Raw genomic sequence first — 20,865 nt, 5'->3', positions numbered from 1 at the left:
ATAATAATAAAGCATTTATTGGTATCTTACCAATATGGTATTACTTTAAATTCAGTTAGATGAAAAACTTGTGAGTTCACAAATTTTTGGAGTTCTTTTAAAATTTGAATACAAGATTATACATACATATATATATATATATATATATATTTATATATAGTGGTTTTGTGCCTGTGATTGTACCCACCACCGCTTGATAACTGGTGTTGGTGTGTTTAAATTCACGTAACTTAGCGGTTCGGTAAAAGATGTTAATAAAAAAGCACCAGGCACAAAAAACTAAATTCTACATTAGAACTTAAAGCTAAGGGAGGTAACTCTTGTACTCCAGCTTTGAAACCTCTCACGGTCGCTTTACTTGCTAGAAATAGCAACCCAAATTGTTTTAAATCAGATCCCAATGCTGGACGTTCAAGAATCAAATGAAGGGCAGATTTTCAATCCTGGGATCATCCTGAGTCCAAGAATGTACAATATGTCTATGTAGAGCAAATGTAGGCTGAGATAGAAGGGGTTCCAAACAGACGGGCAGAATTTTGCTGTTATTAATATAGAAGATACAACACGTATATGATATATGAAAAATATAAAGCCACATTGAAATACAAATCCTAAACAATAGTCATGTTTTTTCCATAATATAAGTTTTTACAAAAGTAAGGCAAAGAAAAGAAAGAGAAGAAAAAAAGCATCAATGCAGCTCCAAGTCCTTCAATTGGTCGCACACCACAGAAGCAAGCCAGCACTCTCGCAGCATTACCACAGGCGATGGCGAAGCTAAGGCATTGGAAAAGCCAAGCACCCTCACCAGCATCACCCAACACCTCGGTGAGCCAAGTTGCCAACGGTGACAAGAACTTCACGGTTAGTGGCCCACCTGCTTCAAACATCTCAGACGCCACAAGTTGGAAGAGATAATTCACTGTCAGGTTCCAATACTTCAGGGGTTTTGTTCTGTTTGGCTACAGAAACAGTGACCCTCCCGTTTACTACAGCATCCAGAATGTGGGAGAGAGCAAAAGAGTCACATACTGTGGCATCTCAGATGAGGCACCTACCTCTAACCCAGGGACAGAAAGCAAGACCATCTGGTCTCTTTCCATTATTATGTATATATCAATATTTAATTTAGTCAATACTGACCTGTTTTGCAAATTTATAGCAAGGCTACGAGATAATGTGATGTTAATGGCTACAGCTGCACCATCCTATTTTGTTAATTGCTTATATTTATCTTATTTTCCTATTCTATACGACTACTAATTATTGCCAGAGTTTGACAGCATGAAATTTGTTTAAGTGACATGCTATTTTATTTCTAAATATTTTTGAATAAGAGAATGTCCTCTTGTCTGTTGCTGGTACTTTATCTCACCAACTAGGGAACAAAAATGAGAATAGAAATAGAGTGAGCTCCAGCAAAGTTTAAACTTAAAGCAATTAAAAAGTCAATAAGACGCAATAAAACATCTAGTCCAGCCTTTTCATTTAATATATAATAATGAAATTATTGTATACAGTGCTCAGGTACACCACAACTTGTCAGAAAGTGCGTATCTAATTTGGACCACATACATAACGTTCAACAAAAGAGCAATTAGAAATAGCAGTCAACCTCCCACAAACCATATTCTACTAACATGAAAAATGAGATGCACAATGGACGATGTGGTCTAACATGCATTTTAAGGAACTTAACGGGGTAATCACAGCTAGAACATCTTTGATCAAAGGTCTATTTGACCAGAGTTGACATGGGGCTAAATAACACCCTTAAAGTAGGTGGATCGTTAAATCATATCTAATTTAGCTGGCAACGAGGGAACCTCTACGGGGTCATTAAACCTGTTAGAAATTGCAGCTAAATGGCCCTCATAATTACACGCTATAGTCTTAAAAACAGCAGGACACATTAGATACTGTGATCCTAGATACACTATCATTAAAAAAAGAAAGAACGTAAATTTTAAAAAGAAATAACGATACGAAAGACATTTAAGGAATGTTTTAATGGTAGGTATCCCTGATCAGAGATGGTCTGGGAGTTAAAGAAAATAAACGTCATTCAACAAGCTAGAAATATGAGGCAAATGTTCTTCAGACTACACCCTACCGTTTTGGAAGGGATACACAATTTGAATAGTGTTAGTCTTGTTTATCCTATCCCAAGAAGGGACGGGACGGGACGCATACGTCAGTATTGCCTTTATTAGGGAGTACGTCCGGTCATAAAATAACAGACCAAACAACAGCACTAACCTAAGAATAATAGGGATGATAAAAAAAAGAAAGAAAGAAAAAGAAACGCTCTCACAATACCTCAAAATCAGCTACGTTTGTATAAATCATACACCAATTTACAACTCGTATATAAATCGCTCGAAAAAAAAAACTTAGATGAAATTAGTACGAATGTCTCAGCTACTGTCAAAGCCTGTAAATCTATCGTGAGTTTCTCGTATGTTTTATTTAATATATCCTTTGTACAATAGGCATAGTAGCCTGGAAAATAGGAGAAGGGGGGCTAACCGATTACATCACCACCAGGTACTTATTTCATCGACTCCGAAAGGATGAAAGGCAAAGTTGATCTCAGCAGAACATGAAATCAGAAATCGGATAGACAGACGAATCGAAAGAAGAGGGAATACTAGCGGCGTGTTTGAATGAGATAAGGAGGAATGGGGTTAGCCAAGGGAGATCAATCTAATTTACAAATTAGATTTGACAACGCAAGGAAAATAGAACTCGTATACATACATATCAATAACCGGTTACAGAGTGGCTCGAGGACAGAGAGTTTCGTGCACTGAAATTTATCAAAAAATCTAATTTGTAAATTAGATATACCAGTGTAGACTTCAAGTTACCTCCCGGTAATCTGGAATTGTTACACAAGTGAGTTGGTTTTAAGTTTCGTGATTTTGTCTTCTCATTGAACCGCCTGACTTTAAAAAAAAAAATTTATAAGGGACAGTCATAAACTAGTTAAAAGAAGGCTTTTATTCAAACTTTATTCTGCTCGCCGTCTAATCCGTTAAACACAGGAGGTATCCAACGATTACGACGCGTTGTTTTATATTAGGTAAAGACAGTATCCATATATAAATATCATTCGACGCTATGCCGCATTTTCGTACTATTATTTACTATTGTAGAGAGGAATTAATGACAGGATAATTAATAACAGAGACCATTCTAAACATTTTAATAACATTTGTTTCTAATACATACACAAGGCCTGATTTTTGGGGTAGGGGGCCAGCCGAGTACATCATACCCCCCACTCATCCACTAATTGAATTGTACTTTATTTTATCGATCTTGGAAGGATGAAAGATCAAGTTGACCTCGACAGTATTTGAACTCAATGACAAGAGCCAAAACAAATACTGCAAAGCATATTTTCCTTATTGGGTAGAAAAGTGAGTGATGTAGGTGTCGAATATAAGTTGTTTATAAACTAATGTTTCGATGTAATTAATTTCGTCATATGAGATGCAACTTTTGTAAATATTTGTGATGTAAATGCTGATTTCTAATACAAAGCCACGGAACAGGTTATAGGGACCGGTATAATCGATTAAATAATAGACTTACCACTTCACTGCTACTTTAGGTTTCAAGTGTATGATACAAGCATACAATGTTATAACCGGTTGGGCCCAGATGGAGGATATGTAAACGGAACCCCTCCCCCTAATTTTTTTTTTTTTTTTACGGATTCCCACGTTTTAGGATATCGAGATTCCGATTCCGAACAAGAATTTTCAAAAATCGCAACTTCAAAATTTCGATTCCGCGCCCCCTCACCATTTCTTCATTTTTCACTTTTTCCGGAAATTCTTTTTGGTGAGATTCGTACAAGAATACGGAGATTATGATTCTGAAAAAAAAAAATTGTTTGTAAAATTTCAATTTTTCAAAAAGAAAAAAAAACCCCAAGCAGGCTCTTTGGAAAAGATCCGGCTCTTTTACTTGTTTCAGTCATTTGACTGCGGCCATGCTGGAGCACCGCCTTTTAGCTATTTACATGCTAGAAATAACAGCCAAATCTCACAAAACTGCGTTAACATAATGAAAGAAATGTGTAATCAATCTACTCACCTTTCTGCAAAGATTTCTTTTAGAGTAATTTTTCCGCAGTAATATAGGTTGTCGGTTGCTATGACACACACTGTGAAAAAAAAAAAAAAAAAAAACGATTTCTACAGCGTGTACCCGACAGAAGCGCAGCAACACTAGAAGCTGTTATAATTGAAAATATGTTACCCGGTACTATAATACATACAAATAAATGGACCAGCTATATGAACTTACAACAGCTGGGTTACATTCACAGAACGGTCAACCATTCAAAGAATTTCGTCGACCCTGAAACTGGCGCTTGCATGAACCACGTTGAGGCCTGTTGGTCCTGTATCAAAAGATTGCTAAAGTATGTGACTGGATCATCGGGCGACATGAAATGGTCTCGCGTTGATGAATCAATGTATCGAGAAAAACTTTCAGAATTTCTTTATATTTCTTGGAACACATTGCGGATGTTTATTCCCACTAAACCTCACAAGCGCGGCTTCCTGAACACACTTCTCGATAAAATTCATATTTTTTTGGAACTTTCAAAAATAAATAAATTTCATTTCACTGCGGGGAAAGTACTCTGAAAGAAATCTTTCCTGAAAGGTAACATTATGTTATCGCAGTTTTGTGAGGTTTGGCTGTTATTTCTAGCATGTAAATAGCCTGCTGGGGGAGGGGGGGTAATTTTTATTTATTTATTTTTTTTTGAAAAATTGAAATTTTACAAACAATATTTTTTTTTCAGAATCATAATCTCCGTATTTTTGTACGTATCACAAAAAGAAAAGAAAAAATTCCGGAAAAAGGGTAAAATGAAGAAATGGGTGGGGCGGGGCGGAATCGAAATTTTGAAGTTGCGATTTTTGAAAATTTTTTTTTCAGAATCAGAATCTCCATAACCTAAAATGTAGGATTCCGTAAAAAAAAAAAGATTTAAGGGGTGAAGGGTTCCGTTTACATATCCTCTATCTGGACAGATAGACTTTATACGAGTAAAGAGCCTAAAATTACACCATATATACACAGCGTGAAGAATAAGTGAAGAAACTTTCTTTTGAGAAAACGATTTGCTTCTAATATATATTTTAATGTCTAAAATACAGCTATTTAAGTCGAATTTTGATTTTGGCACTTCTTTAAAAGCGCACCTCTCCAAGGAAAATACGCTTACTTGTTAAAAAAAAGTTACGAAAATGGGGAATATATCCCAAATAAATAAAGCATGCAAAAAAATTAGGAAGATTCATCAATTTTTAAATATTTTATACTAAAAAATAATATACAGACCAGTCAGATTATTATTAATTATACAAGCGGCCCGACAATATCGTCTGCAAATTGTAAGAAGACCGTTTGTAACTAATATATACTGTTATGTCAAATTTTGTGCCTGAACGGAAAATATCACATCATAAAATGGGCGAAGGTAAAGCGAGTCCACACCACCCAACCCTAAAATTAACCCTAACCAGTGTGCACAGTAAAAAATCTGATTAAAATCTATCAAGAATTTGCAAACGTTATTGTCGGGCCCCTCGTATCATTAATAATATCTGATACATCGTCTGACACGTTTGTTTATATTCGCGAGTGTCCGTTTCCCGTGTTTTATTTTTTTAGTATAAAATATTTAAAAATAGATGAATCTTCCTAGGTTTTTTGCATACTTCATTTATATTGGATATATTTGCCATTTTCATATTTTTTTTTTTAGAAATTAGGCGTCATTTTCTTGGAGAGGTGCGCCTCTAAAGAAGCGCCTTGATTTTTAATTCTGAAAAAATACTATTTACATTGTGATTCAACTTTTTTTAAGAGTTTACTGTAAACTTATAATTCTTTTACTTGTTTCAGTCATTTGACTGTGGCCATGCTGGAGCACCGCCTTTAGTCGAGCAAATCGACCCCAGGACTTATTTTTATAAGCCTAGTACTTATTCTATCGTTTTTTTTTGCCGAACCGCTAAGTTTCAGGGACGTAAACACTCCAGCATCAGTTGTCAAGCAATGTTGGGTGGGGGGGCAAACACAGACACACAAACATATACATACATACATTTATATATACATATATATACGACGGGCTTCTTTCAGTTTCCGTCTACTAAATCCACTCACAAGGCTTTGATCGGTCCGAGGCTATAGTAGAAGACATGTTAACAGCTGTTCTTTAAACAATTTTTTTTTTTTTACAGAAACCCACATTTTCGGCTACGGAGATACTGATTCTTTTTTTCTTTTTCTTATTGAAAAAAAAAAAAAAATTGCCAACTTAAATACAGAGGTCCGGATTCATCTACGTAACGATAGCTTTTTACAGTGCACATTCATTAGGGTTAATGTTACATAGATGCGTCGGGACCTCTGTATTTAATTAGTATCTAATTTTTTTTCTTTAATGACAAATATAGAAATGACAATATAGAAAAAATCTTTTAGCGTGAAAGCATTTGAATATTATTATTTAATACAGGCAATATAGATAAAGAAATACTGAGAAAGTGAAATCATTGAAAAATTCTTATTCAATTAAGACAATAGAAAGTGCAAAGGAAATAATTTAGAAAATTATTACTTAATGCAAACAACACAGAAAATAGACTAAAAAGTTGTTTCATATGGAGAACCTAAAAAGAGTGGCTGTATGGTAAGTAGCTGGCTTACGAACCACATGGTTCTGGGTTCAGTACCACTGCGTGTCACTTTGGGCAAGTGTCTTCTAATATAGCCTCGGGCCGACCAAAGCCTTGTGAGTGGATTTGGTTGACGGAAACTGAAAGAAGCCCGTCGTATATGTTTGTGTGTCTGTGTATGCCCATCCAACATCGCTTGACAACCGATGCTGTTGTGTTTACGTCCCTGTAACTTAGCGATTCGGCAAAAGAGACCGATAGAATAAGTACTAGGCTTACAAAGAATAAGTCCTGGGGTCGACTAAAGGCGGTGCTCCAGCATGGCCACAGTCAAATGACTGAAACAAGTAAAAGAGTAAAGACCGCACGAGAATTAAACTCAAACCTTTACCTTTAGTTATATTTCACTGATGATTTGGCTTTTGTTAGCAGGTCTTTGTTTTCTGACACATGTCCATAAAATTCTTTACATTTACAGTTAAGGTTCCGTGTGCATTGTAAGATAGCTTCTACAGTAGTGACATCCAACTTTTCGTTCTTCATTCCACTAAACATTCATTATCGAGAAGACGCGCTCAAAATTAGCATTAAGCGCTAGTATGTTAAATAAGAACAGGCACGAAATTAATTCGGCATATTGTTCTTGAAATTCCCTCTACTGAAGGATAGAAAACCATCTTTCATGACACAGTCTGGTCTTCTATTCATCAGGTTTGATCTGCAAGGCGGCGAGCTGGCAGAACTGTTAGCACGCCGGGCGAAATGCTTAGCGGTATTTCCCGCCGAGGTCGACTTTGCCTTTCATCCTTTCGGGGTCGATAAATTAAGTACCAATTACACACTGGGTCGATGTAATCGACTTAATACCTAGGTCTGTCCTTGTTTGTCCCCTCTATGTTTAGCCCCTTGTGGGTAATAAAGAAATAGGTATTTCGTCTGCCGTTACGTTCTGAGTTCAAATTCCGCCGAGGTCGACTTTGCCTTTCATCCTTTCGGGGTCGATAAATTAAGTACCAGTTACGCACTGGGGTCGATGTAATCGACTTAATACCTATGTCTGTCCTTGTTTGTCCTCTCTGTGTTTAGCCCCTTGTGGGTAGTAAAGAAATAGGTATTTCGTCTGCCGCTACGTTCTGAGTTCAAATTCCGCCAAGGTCGACTTTGCCTTTCATCCTTTCGGGGTCAATTAAATAAGTACCAGTTACTTAATAAAAAAAAAAAAAACAGAAAAGAAAATGATTTCAGTGCTTTAAATAAGCTTAGGATTCTCTCAACTGCTCTTATGAAAGAAAGCCAACGAGTTTTGGAATGTGTGAGAATTGAGGCATAATATACACCAACAAACTCGCATAAATCTTTCAACTTCTCAGATCGAACAATATAAATACTAAAGTATGAAAACAATTTCACAACAATTACATCAACAGAAAGAACATTGGCCACGGTATGAACAGCAAACTATTTTCACGAGAAAAAGAATCAGCGGGAACATTTTCTCAGCAATGTTATTACTTGCATCTGCATATATGCCATAAAAAGATTTATTTATATCTTTAACAATCTCCTCAATAGTGTGTGGAGCCACAACATTTCTTATTATTACAGCACATTTAGTTCTAGACCTTGAAAATTTGCATGCAATTTTAGAATCAGGAAATACTGTTTGTAGTAGTACGTTCGTACAGTCATTTGAACTGAATGAGTGATAATGACGGACCGTTATGAAATGCCATTGCAACTTCTGCGGCTATTATTTATACTTTCTTCATCGTGTTTTTGGTACTACTTAAGAATAGTGGTCCCGGTGCGCGCACTCGCGTAGTAGCGCATCCTCGCTAGCTAGTCGTGACTAGTCGATCCTTTGTCTTTTTGTATTTCTTTTACTTTGTTTAGAAAAATTATTTAGTTTGTGTTTTTGTGTTTTATTTACTTTGTTTTAAAAAATTATTTACTTTGTGTAAAAAAAAATATTTATTTTGTGTTTCATTTACTTTGCTAGGTAGTCGTTGTAGGATCGACTAGTCACGATTAGGTAGCGTGGATGCGCGTACCGGGACCACTCTTCTAAAGTAGTAACGTGTTTTTCTTGATCAAGAAATTTGTTATTTTACCAGCTTCTTTTTGAAGTAGAGGTAATACTGCTTTTGTGCTTTGCTGCTTGATATCAGACTTCGCGCTATGTTCAATACTGAAAGTGCGATTACATACACCACAGTTCGCTTGAAAACAGTTTCTGCTTTGTTTGATAAATGGCCATTCGCTGGAATATTCATCACGAAATTTACATTTACGTTCAGGCATCTTCGGATGAATGGATTAGTTTTTAAGTTAGAAAAAAAAAAGTGGGCCTTGGCAAGTAGTAACAACACACTTTGTTGACAGTATCAAGTTGCAAACACCTAAGTTTTTGTATAAGCTTCTAGCAACAATGGTTTCCACGTTACATTTTGGTTGTTTTCATCAAGAGAATATGATAAAAGAAAGCATAATTACTTATAACGTAACAACTAAAAACCGTATGAAGGTAGTAAAAAGATACTTTTATTACGAGATTTGAAAATGAACTAAACACGGGACATAAGGGTGTCCCTCAACGGTCAGTACGGGACAGGGGACAAAATGATCAAATATGGGACATGTCCTATATATAAGGGACGTCAGGCTATCCTACGTAAATTATTCATTGAAAATAAACTTTAAGTGATAATCGAACATTACCTGAAAGCTTTTATTTGTTGACATTCGGTGTTCTTGACGTTTCTTTATAATTGTCCGTCCATCCTGTTTACGTAATCTATAAATCTATATAAATGACGTCCTTCAGCTATATATAGTTGTGTTTCAACTATAACCACACACACCTTTTTGCATATCTAGAACAGCATTGCCCATTATATATTTTGCTTTCCTTTAAAACGGTAGGGTATGATTTGGGGAAGATTTCTGACTGAGCGACCACGTAGGAGTTCCTCCTGCTGACAGTGGAATTTATAATGCATATACATGGTCCATAACTCTTATATTACGGTATAGAAACGTTAGCACGCCGGGCGAAACGTGTGGCCGTATTTCGTCTGCCGTTATGTTGTGAGTTCAAATTCCACCGAGGTCGACTTTGCCTTTCATCCTTTCGGGGGTCGATAAATTAAGTACCAGTTACACACTGGGGTCGATGTAATCGACTCAATCCGTTTGTCTCTCCTTGTTTGTCCTCTCTGTAGTAAAGAAATAGGTATAGTCTGCATCAGACTGTACAGGATTTCCTGTGAATACGAGGAGTTACCCAAAAGAAACCGGAGTTTTGCAATATATTTTAGTCTCCTAATTTTACATGTTTATACTTATTGCTTTCAAAGTATTCTCCATTTGAAGCAATGCATCAGTCCAGACGCATTTTCTGCTGATGGAAGCAGCGCTGGAACTCTTGCAAAGTGATGCCTTTTAATGCCTCCGTTGTATTTTTCTTTGCCTCTTCCACCTCTGCAAATTCCATAGCACCAACTTTCGTCACCAGTGATGACCTTCGAAAGAAGGTCTGGATCAACATCCAACTATTTTTTCGGTTCATGACACGCATCTAGTCATAACTGCTTTTGATCTTCCGTGAGCAAGCTAGGCAAAAGTTTCGCTGCAACTCTTTCCATTGGCAATTACTTGCTGAAAATCCATTGACAGGAGCTCCTGGACACACCGGTCATATCAACAAGTTCATCAGTTGTTTAACGACAGTTCTCCAAGATCCGTTCATGTATTTTCGTGATGTTTTCATTCGTTCAGTGGTTGTCGATGGCTGTCCTGAATGAGGTTGGTCTTCAAGCGACAAATGACCATTCCTAAAGCGTGGAAACCACTCGTAGACTTGTGTTTTGCTCATGGCAGCATCCTTGTAAGTGGTTTGAAGCATGACAACTGTTTTGGCTACTGTTTTCTCCCGCACAAACAGAATTTCATAGAAGCATGCTGTTCCTTTGCTTCAATCATCACAAAAGCCGATGGATAGGGGAGAAGCACTGAAAAACAAAGATGGACCACGTAGCAGTAGGACTACGCCAGACAATGCTGGTCGGCAGACTGATGCCTGAGGGTTACATCAAGTGGCATCTAGCGGTGGAAGCCTGAACTATAATGGGTTTGTCACACAGAGAACATTTCCTGTCATTTTGGGGTACCTTCTCATACATAAAGATAGAAGTTTTACTTGATTAACGATTAGAGCAGAAACCTGAATGAAATAATTGTTGTATGTTCGATGCATCCCAGTCATATGCATATAAATGATATATGTATGTGTGTTTGTATTTGCCCTCCACAACCACTTGACAACTGGTGTTGGTTTAGTTATGCTCCTGTTACTGTGGTTCTCCAAAAAGAGACAGACAGAATAAATAGTAGGTTTAAAAATAAATATTGGAATCAGTTGGTTCAACTAGACCAGTGGTTCTCAAACTTTCCAAGAAATTTTACATGATGGTCCCATTACAGTTTTTTCAATGAATCAGGGTCCCCTATAACATGCAAGATAATCAACACGGAAAGAAAACGACATACATTCATGTACCATAATTTCTGGACTATGAACCACACACTGCCCATAGACTTGCAATGCTGAAAACCACAACTTAATCTAGCCAATGCCCAATTGAGATACGATAAATACACATGAAAATATGGGAAATCAGTTGATCAATTGGTTGCAAAACAAATGAGAAACAAAAACAGTATTTCCTTTTACCCAAAGCCAGGAACTTTTTAGCACGCCCTTTTGTGTGTGTGTTTGTGTAGATATATGATGGGCTTCTTTCAGTTTCCACTCACAAAGCTTGTGAATAGATTTGGTAGGGGCTATAAGTAGATGACACTTGCCCAAGGTGCCATGCAGTTCTCTGAGTAATTCTAAATAATTAATGATAATATTTTATCTTTCTATTGAATGCAAGATGCTTGAAAATTTTGGGAAGGGTGCTAGTTGATTAAAAGAACCCCAGTGCTCCACTGGTGCTTATTTTATTGACCCCAAAACAACAGGCAAAAAACCTGAAATTTCTGGCCTTATGCCAAAATTTGAAGCTAATGTTCAAGTTCTTTAAGTACTAAGTTCAACTACTGCTGAGCTTAACTTTGAATTTCATCTTTTCAGGGTTAATAAAACAAAGTACTTGTCAACTATTTGAGTTGATGGTAATCGCTAACCCTCTCCCCTATATATAGTAGGCCTCCTGCCAATGTTGGAAACATTATTCATTATTATCATCATCATCATTATTATTATTATTATTATTATTATTATTATTATTAATATTATTATTATTAATTATTATTATTATTATTATTATTATTATTATGATTATTATTACTATTATTATAGAAAGGATTGAGGTAACTCCTCCTGAAGATGTAGAGTCAAAATTAAAAGAAGAGTGCCATTGTTATCTAGTGAACGCTGTTTCGATATCTTGTGTGTCTTCAGCTGGTTCAAAAAATAAATTTGTCAATCTACTTCATTTTGGTATTATCATCATTATTATTATTATTATTATTATTATTGAAGAAACAGAACAATAAAAGAGTCATATCCTGCAATCAGTAGACACATTTGTCCAATTCCCAACAAAATTATGATGCATAACGACACATTTTATACCATGCAGATCGATCTAGGCAATAACTTTCCCAAGTTGTCAAATTAATCTGTTGAGATTTTAGTGATTTCTTCAACTTATCCTTATACCGAATGATGAGTCTTCCTTTACTGTGGTATCTCTCTGCTTGTTGGTCATACATAAGAATTTTCAGAATGCAATCATCTTTGCCATTAAATCGATTTTATTTCACAAGTTGTCTTCCATCTGTCAAGCTGTTGATGAGTGTCTTATGACCTTTTCTATAACCATAGGTATTGATGTAATTGATTTCTGACCCCACTCAGAAATTATTGGCTCTCTGAGTTCAAATTCCACCAAGATTGAATTTGCCTTTCATCCTTTCGGGGTCTATAAATTAAATGCCACTAAAACACAGGGGTCAATTTAATAGACTAGGCCTGTCACCCAAAATTTCAGGTCATGTGCCTTTAGTAGAAATTATTATTATTATTATTATTATTATTATCATTATTATTATTATTATTATTATTATTATTGCTATTATTATTATTATTAGTATTATTATTATTGAGTGAGAGAGCAGTGCATGCCATCAAAGTGACGCTGGGGTAAAATATACGAAGCCCAGTATACCCATCATGACTACCCATCTGATAAGGGTACACCAGGCACATGCATCACAATGAAATGTGCGCAACATGGTGATCTCATATCAAGATAAACAGTGCATGACCTTGCAGGTGGGGCCCAGTTAAAATTTTCCTCTGGTTGAGTAGCCCATCCTGTTCAAAAGGTCCCTGAATAAGGTGAATTATCCAAACCTCCAAGAATTCCTTCCAACACACAGCTATGATGCTCCCCACTACTTCTGCTCGTGGTCAGAGATGCACATATCATCAGCCACTAAGGGACATGGTCAACTGGTTACGGTCAAACAACTGACAGGCAAATCTGTGGTATTGAGCAGAATATTTGCTGCAGCCCATCTTTTATACCAAGACAAAACAATGTACATGATAACACTTCCAATCAGTTAAGATCAGAAGCCATGAGAGCCATTGTCTGGTACTGCATCAGGGCATTTATTTTTAAAAATTTTTTTATTATTATTCATATTATTATTATTATTATTATTATTATTATTATTATTATTATTATTATTAAGGTGGTGATCAGGCTGAATTTCTAGCACATCAAGAAAAATGTTTAGCAGCAATTCATCTTTCTTTACATCCTGATTTCAAATTCCACCAAGGAATTAGGGTCAATGAAATAGGTACCAGTATAGGACTGTGAGTTAATATAATTGAGTATCCCCTTTCTACAAAGTTTCAGGCCTTGTGCCTGTAATAGAAAGGATTATTTGTTCATTTGTTGTTGATTCATTCTTTCTGTTTTATTTTGAAGATCTATTACTATGTTGAAGTCAGTGTTCTTCCATGGAAAGGCAGCAAGAATACATCACTTATGGAATTATGGAGCAATAAAACCAGTAATATACAATGGTATCTAGTAACAACAATATTTTTTACTTATTTACTTATATCTTTGGTGATATATTGTGCTTGAGAAGACCTGTCAAGCCAAGGGAGATTGTAGTCATGGTTGATTCTGGTGTTACATAACTGGCACCCATGCTGGTGGCACGTAAAGTGCACCCGCTACACTCTTGGAGTGGTTAGCATTAGGAAGGGCATCCAGCTGTAGAAACCATGCCAAATCAGATTGGAACCTGTGGCAGCTCCCCGGCTTACCAGTTTTCAGTCAAAATGTCCAACCCATGGCAGCATGGAAAACAGACATTAAATGATGATGATGATGATGTTAGATTTGTACTCTGTAACTGGTTGAAGAATTTGGTAAGAGAAAGCCAAAGTCGCAGTTGACTTGTTCTTTTATCTTTTAATTGTTTCAGTCCTTAGAATGCAGCCTTGCTGGGACACCGCCTTGAGGAATTTTTGTCGAGTGAAACAACCTCAGTGCTTGTTTTTTTGAAACCTGGTACTTATTCTATCGGTCTTTTTTGCCAAATTGCTAAGGCACTGGTCTGTAAGCACACCAGCACTGGTTGTCAAGCAGTGGTTGGGGACAAACAGAAACACAAAAGACATACACGCAAAGATATATATCATCATCATCATCATCATCATTTAGCATCTGTTTTCCATGCTGGCATGGGTTAAACGGTTTGACTGGAACTGGTAAGCCAGAGAGCTGAACTACATTTCAGTCTGATTTGGCTTGATTTCTACAGCTGGATACTCTTCCTAACACCAACAATTCCAAGGGGTGTAATGGTGCTTTTTGTGTACCACTGGCGCCATATGCTTGACACTGTCAATGACCACTCTATGATTTCAAAGGTGCCATTTATAGGATGCTCGCAACAGCCACAACTCTGATTTCACTCGGCTTCAAGTGTCTTCTCAAGCTCTGCATATTGCCATAGGTCTTGCTCCTTGTCATTGCCTATGTGAGGCCCAACATTCAAAGATAACACTTCACCACCTTGTACTGCGCCTTCGTGGGGCCCAGCATTTGAAACCAGCATATTCATATATATATATATATATATATATATATATATATATATATATTATCATCATCATCGTTTAGCATCCGCTTTCCATGCTGGCATGGGTTGGACGGTGCAACTGGGGTCTGGGGAGCCAGAAGGCTGCACCAGGCCCAGTCTGATCTGGCGAGTGAAAAATTGAATATTAATTTGATTAATATCAATTTAAAACCAGCGGTCTAGCATATTGATAAATTTGAAGTTTTAGAAAAAATTATATTACATGCATATAAGAGGGATGACCACTACGTGGACAACCCTTACCTTCCCTCGTCATTCATAATAAACTATGGTTCCACACACCTCGCGGCACATATTGTACCAGTCAGTTATTGTATTTTTAGATTTTCCTGTTAGAGTCACTGCTGTAGTCATAAGTATATCCATGACAAAGAAAAATGTTAGTTCTAAAATCTCACTCAGGCTCAGCTTGCATAATTTATTGTTCATATCCGTATAATGGAAAATTGATTTCCTTTATAACTGAACGTTTAAGGTAGATAACCTTGGCTGTACTATTTGACAATGTGGTAGACCGCATACTATACTAGCACTTAAGACTCAATATTTTGAAATGCTGTTTCCTACTGTAACAGTATATAGGTCATAGTGTCTTCTGAAGGCTTTTCCCATCCCATCTCAAAGAAAGATTAAAAAAATAAATAAAAGGCAATATCCTTTCTTTTCTGACTAATTTGTAAAAATATTATATACATATTTTTGAGATTTATTCCATTTTGTTTCCTAGGCTGCCATCACTCCGCTGACTCATATTCTCTTCCTGAAAATGTTAGGCTCAAGTTCTCAAAATTCTCTGGCGGGTCAGTTGATCTGACAAAAGATGAACAATCAGGGATTGCCCAAATTACTTTGAATCAACCTCAGTATAAAAATGCTTTTTCAGGTGAATAGACACACTTTTACTTTAGTATTTTTTCTCAATACAAATGAAGTATTTTGTTGTGAAAGCTGATAGAGCCTTGAGCAATTGATGTATCTGAAGAAGGTTGAATAGGAGTTCAATTAAAACCTGGAGACCATTAATGAATCTTACTGGTTTCAAATTTTGGCACAAGGCCAGCAACTTCAGGGAAGGAGGTATGTTAATTACATTGACCCCAGTGTGCAACTGGTACTTATTTTATCGACCCCCCCCAAAAAAAAAGAACGAAAGGCAAATTTGACCTTGGTGGAATTTGAACTCTGAACATAAAGACAGATGAAATGCCTCTAAGTATTTTACCTGGCATGTTAATGATTCTACCAGCATGCTGCCATTTAGTGATTCTTATTGTCAAGAATTTGGAACAAAACAAAACCAAAGACTTATTCCATGGTAATGGTGTTGGAGTGGAGGTGCAATGGCCCAGTGGTTAGGGCAGCGGACTTGTGGTCGGAGGATCACGGTTTCGATTCCCAGACCAGGCGTTGTGTGTATTTATTGAGCGAAAACACCTAAAAGCTCCACAAGGCTCCGGCAGGAGGTGGTGGTGACCCCTGTTGTACTCTTTCACCGCAACTTTCTCTCACTCTCTCTTCCTGTTTCTTGAGTAACGCTTTGATGGACTGGCATCCCGTCCCGCTTGGGGGGAACACATATGCCACAGAAACCGGGAAATCAGGCCCATGAGCCTGGCTAGGCTTGAAAAGGGCGACGTTTTAATGGTGTTGGATGGGTCTCTGTTGTTTAACAATGAGAATTCAATTTTCAATCAACTGAATTAATGTGCAAGTGCATGTCCACGGACATGTATACCCTTAACATAATTCTCACACAAAATCAGCATGATACAGTGTGTGACAGGGCCGACCCTTTTCAATTATAGATGCACTGATGGGATTCTATGATGTTTCTTGCAACCCAGTTTCACTCACAAAGTAAGGGCAAAGCATGAGGCTGTACAAAATGACATTCATCCACAATGTAGGATTGAACCTAAAGCATCATAGTTGTGAAGTGAACTTCTTAACCATTTGACCATGATGTACCTATTATATTGCTATTTAATAATGCTAGTAATAATCCTTTCTACTATTATTTTTTTTTATGCACCCTTTTGAAGCCTAGCCAGGCTCATGGGCCCAATTTTCCAGTTTCTACAGCGTATATGTTCCCCCACCAGTCTGATGGGACGCCAGTCCATCACAGCGTTACTCAAGAAACAGAAAGAAAGAATGAAAGAAAGTTGGGGCAAAAGAGTACAAAGAGTTGCCCCCCCCCCTGCCGGAGCCTCATGGAGCTTTAGGTATTTTCACTCAATAAACACACACAACGCCCGGACTGGGAATCGAAACCGCGATCCTCCAACCGCGAGTCCGCTGCCCTAACCACTGGGCCATTGCGCCTCCAATCCTTTCTACTGTAGACACAAAATTTGTGTGAAGGAACTAGTCAATTACATTGACCCCAGTGCTTGACTAGTACTTAATTTATCAATTCCAAAAGGATGAAAGGCAAAGTCAACCTTGGTGGAATTTGAACTCAAAGGAAAAAATTCATTGGAATATGATGTGACACAAAATCATGTCTCTAATAATGCACCACTACCACTACCAATAATAATAATAAGCTTTTCCACTATAGGCACAAGGCCTGGAATTTGAGAGAGGCGACTAGTTGATTACATCAACCCCAGTGTATCACTGGTATTTAATTTATTGATCCTAAAAGGATGAAAGGTAAAGTCGACCTTCACAGAATTTGAAAATAATAATGATAATAGTAATAATTTTTCAATTGAAGTTTCAGCTGGTGTAATGAGAGCAATGATCAAAAGCAATGATGGATTAACCATTAAGCAAGATAAGCACATGGTTAGGGAGTCACGGGAAGTAGCAGCACCTCAGGAATGATAAATAGTTTACAGCACAAAAAGAAATCTCTTTAACCTTGCTAAAATAATGTTTGAAGTGATTTATATGATCGGAAGTATAATTTCGAAATGTTCATGGTGTCATATTAAGAAACTCTTTCACTTGTTTCAGTCATTTGACTGCTGCCATGCTGGAGCACCGCCTTTAGTCGAAACAAATCGACCCCATGACTTGTTCTTTGTAAGCCTAGTACTTATTCTATCGGTCTCTTTTTGCTGAACCGCTAAGTTACGGGGATGTAAACACACCAACATCGGTTGTCGAGCAATGGTGATGAGGAGCGACAAACACAGAAACAGACACACACATACATATATATATATACATACAATGGGCTTCTTTCAATTTCCGTCTACCAGGTCCACTCACAAGGCTTTGGTCGGCCCGAGGCTATAATAGAAGACACTTGCCCAAGGTACCACCCAGTGGGACTGAACCCAAAATCATGTGGCTGGTAAGCTAGCTACTTACCACTCAGCCACTCCTGGTCAAAGATTTTGCAATTAAAAAAGTAGGAGAAAACTTTTCAAATATAAATAAAGTGGAGGCATACAAAATAAGCGTTATTTTCTATCTTACTGTTAGTATTGTTTCATTTAAAAATAATAAAAATTGATTTTATGATTTATCATGGTTTATATTTTGAATTACATATATATGAGGTCATCAAGATCTTTTAAGTGCTTAAGGGCTCAATGAGTCTTAACCTGGCCCTGATTGGAGGATGTAGCAAAGATGGGAGAAGGTAATTCTCATTGTTGGACTAAGAGAAGGACACACATGGCAGCCATTGTAGGGCTGGCCTAGGGTGCTGGCTCTGCATATGTCTAAGATCAAACCAATATATGTTTGCAGTTTTTTTTTTCTATGTGTTATGTATTTGTTTTCTTTTCTTTTAGGAAAGATGATGTTGGACCTGTTTGATGCCATTAATGAATTAGAAAACTGGAAATCTGGTAAAGGATTGCTGATGGCTGGAGCTGCTAATACATTCTGTTCTGGTGGTGATTTAAAGGTTGTTACAAGCTTGACTGATTCTGGTGAAGAAATGTCATCTATGATGCAAAATGCCCTCACTAAACTCAGTAGACTTCCTCTTATTAGTGTGGCATTAATTGAAGGAGTTGCTTTAGGAGGTGGTGCTGAGTTAACCACTGCCTGTGACTTCAGAATCATGGCACCAAAAGCAAAGATTGGATTTGTTCAAGTTCATATGGGCGTGATAAGTGGCTGGGGTGGAGGGACTCGACTGGTCAAACTCATTGGACACACTTCTGCATTAGATTTATTTAGCACTGGAAAGATAATTAATTCCTCAACTGCATTGGCATTTGGTCTTGTTGACCATGTTGTCGAAGATGGTGAAAATGCAATGGAAGCAGCCAAGGAATGGTTGAGCAAGAGGTGTCGTGGTCACTCTTCTGTGACAAGGTCAATTAAATCAATGGTGAGTCATGCTGGCACAGAAGACGTTCAGTCATCTTTAAATCATGAAAGAAAACTTTTTTCAAAATTATGGGGAGGTCCTTTATTTCTAGAAGCTCTAAGGAAAAATATAAAACATAAATCTTAATTCAATTAAAAATACAACTGCTGCGTGGAAGGTGTTTATAAGCCATTTAAAAAACACACAAAAACCGTTAGATTCACATACATATGTATGTGCTTGCATGCATGCATACATGGATACATGCATGCATGCATACATGCATCTATACATACATACATACACACACATACACACATACATACATTCATGCATACATACATACATACATACATACATGGTGGTGGCTGCCCCCTCGTTATCGAGTATGGCCATTGCACAAAGCTTAATCAATGTTGTTATCGTGCAATGCCTGTGCAAGATTTTTTTTAAAGTGAGGAAAGGCTGTGCACTGAGTCAATCTCACTAAGCAACAGTAGCCGTAATCCGAAAAGAAGAACAAGTCAACATCATCGGTAACCACTGAGCCGCAGGTTTTATGTCGGAGTTATCCCAGTTACCTGAGTTACCTTCTCCTAGAAGGATGCCCTAACAAAGGCTAGGAGTCCTTCACTCCCAATGGTTTAACCACGCGATCGGGTATTCAGTCCGATTATTTCTATGTCCCGCGCATGATACAGTCTTAAGACATTTATTGGGTGGCCGTTGACTCTCAAGAGTTCCTCCGCCCTTTGACGGGTTTTGTTTTTCATCCTGCAGGGTGTCCAATAAACACCCTCCTCACCAAGCAAGCTTGGTGGGGTTGCCGGTTTAGTCGCCGACGACCCAACAATGCAACATACATATATACATACATACTTACATACATACATACACACATACATACACATACATACACCATGAACTAATTGTTATTTTATCAGTGAACAGGTCCCAGTTTCAGAGCGATGAAAATATTTTGACAAATTAAATTTAAATGTTGAAGTGAATTTAACAGTTTTCGTGTGTTTTTAAATGACTTATAAACATCTTCTATGCTGCAGTTGTTTTTGTTTCTGCACACGATCTTAGATCAGGTCACTTGCTATGCAAGTACATCTCCATAATATTTAAAAATAAAATTCTCTTTATTTTTTAAATTTTTATTCAGTTAATTGTTTCCAAATAGAACTTTTGTGAGATTGACTGTTACATGTAAAAGGATTGCTGTTAAAATAATTTGATTGTGAAATGTTTGTACTGAACATTCTAAGATTGTAAAGATTGAAAATTGCCTTATTAAATAAATACATGATATCTAACCTTTAGACATTGCATTTTCTCTAGAATTGTTTCCCCTGCCCTGTTACTACACAGTAGAAAATTCATACTGTGACATGATGCACTTAACGATGTGCTGAGGGTTAAAGAGAGTTTATAATACCTGTAAATAATGTAGAATATTTGAAACGGGTTGAAATGGAGTGAAATTATTTATGGATTATATTCTGAATAAATACAATTTATATTTATGTATATAAAATTTCATACATGCACAACTCAGGTGCGCATACACACACACACACACACACACACATTCTCTCTCTCTCTCACTGTAAGTGGCTCTGTGTGTGTATGTGTATATTAGGTTGTCAAATACATTCATTTGTT

General features: G+C 37.1%; 2 protein-coding genes and 1 pseudogene across 6 annotated transcripts in view; 2 read left to right on the top strand and 1 right to left on the bottom strand.

Moving 5' to 3' along the window:
• The window catches only part of LOC115213989, a 94,025-nt pseudogene extending 91,128 nt beyond the window's left edge, over positions 1-2,897 (bottom strand).
• Positions 1-20,865, top strand: part of LOC115214225 (fatty-acid amide hydrolase 1-like) — a 260,401-nt gene that overhangs the window by 171,031 nt on the left and 68,505 nt on the right. The window lies entirely within an intron of this gene.
• On the top strand, positions 1,632-19,437 carry LOC115214032 (ethylmalonyl-CoA decarboxylase). 3 transcript variants are annotated; one of them, XM_036504610.1, is made up of 4 exons: positions 1,632-1,778; positions 13,727-13,824; positions 15,643-15,798; positions 18,668-19,437. In XM_036504610.1, the coding sequence occupies exons 2-4, from the start codon at positions 13,737-13,739 to the stop codon at positions 19,339-19,341; spliced, it is 918 nt and encodes a 305-aa protein (XP_036360503.1). In that variant the 5' UTR covers positions 1,632-1,778; positions 13,727-13,736; the 3' UTR covers positions 19,342-19,437. The 3 variants fall into 3 exon arrangements, with proteins under 3 accessions (XP_036360503.1, XP_029638914.1, XP_036360502.1); XM_029783054.2 differs by lacking the exon at positions 1,632-1,778 and adding an exon at positions 2,757-2,898 and having other exon boundaries at positions 18,668-19,396; XM_036504609.1 differs by lacking the exon at positions 1,632-1,778 and adding an exon at positions 3,343-3,434.

Source organism: Octopus sinensis, linkage group LG7 (genome assembly GCF_006345805.1).
Source record: "Octopus sinensis linkage group LG7, ASM634580v1, whole genome shotgun sequence".
NCBI classification, from domain to species: Eukaryota; Metazoa; Mollusca; class Cephalopoda; order Octopoda; family Octopodidae; genus Octopus; species Octopus sinensis.
Note: the sequence above shows the minus strand (reverse complement) of the source record. Positions and strands in the feature narration are given on the sequence as shown.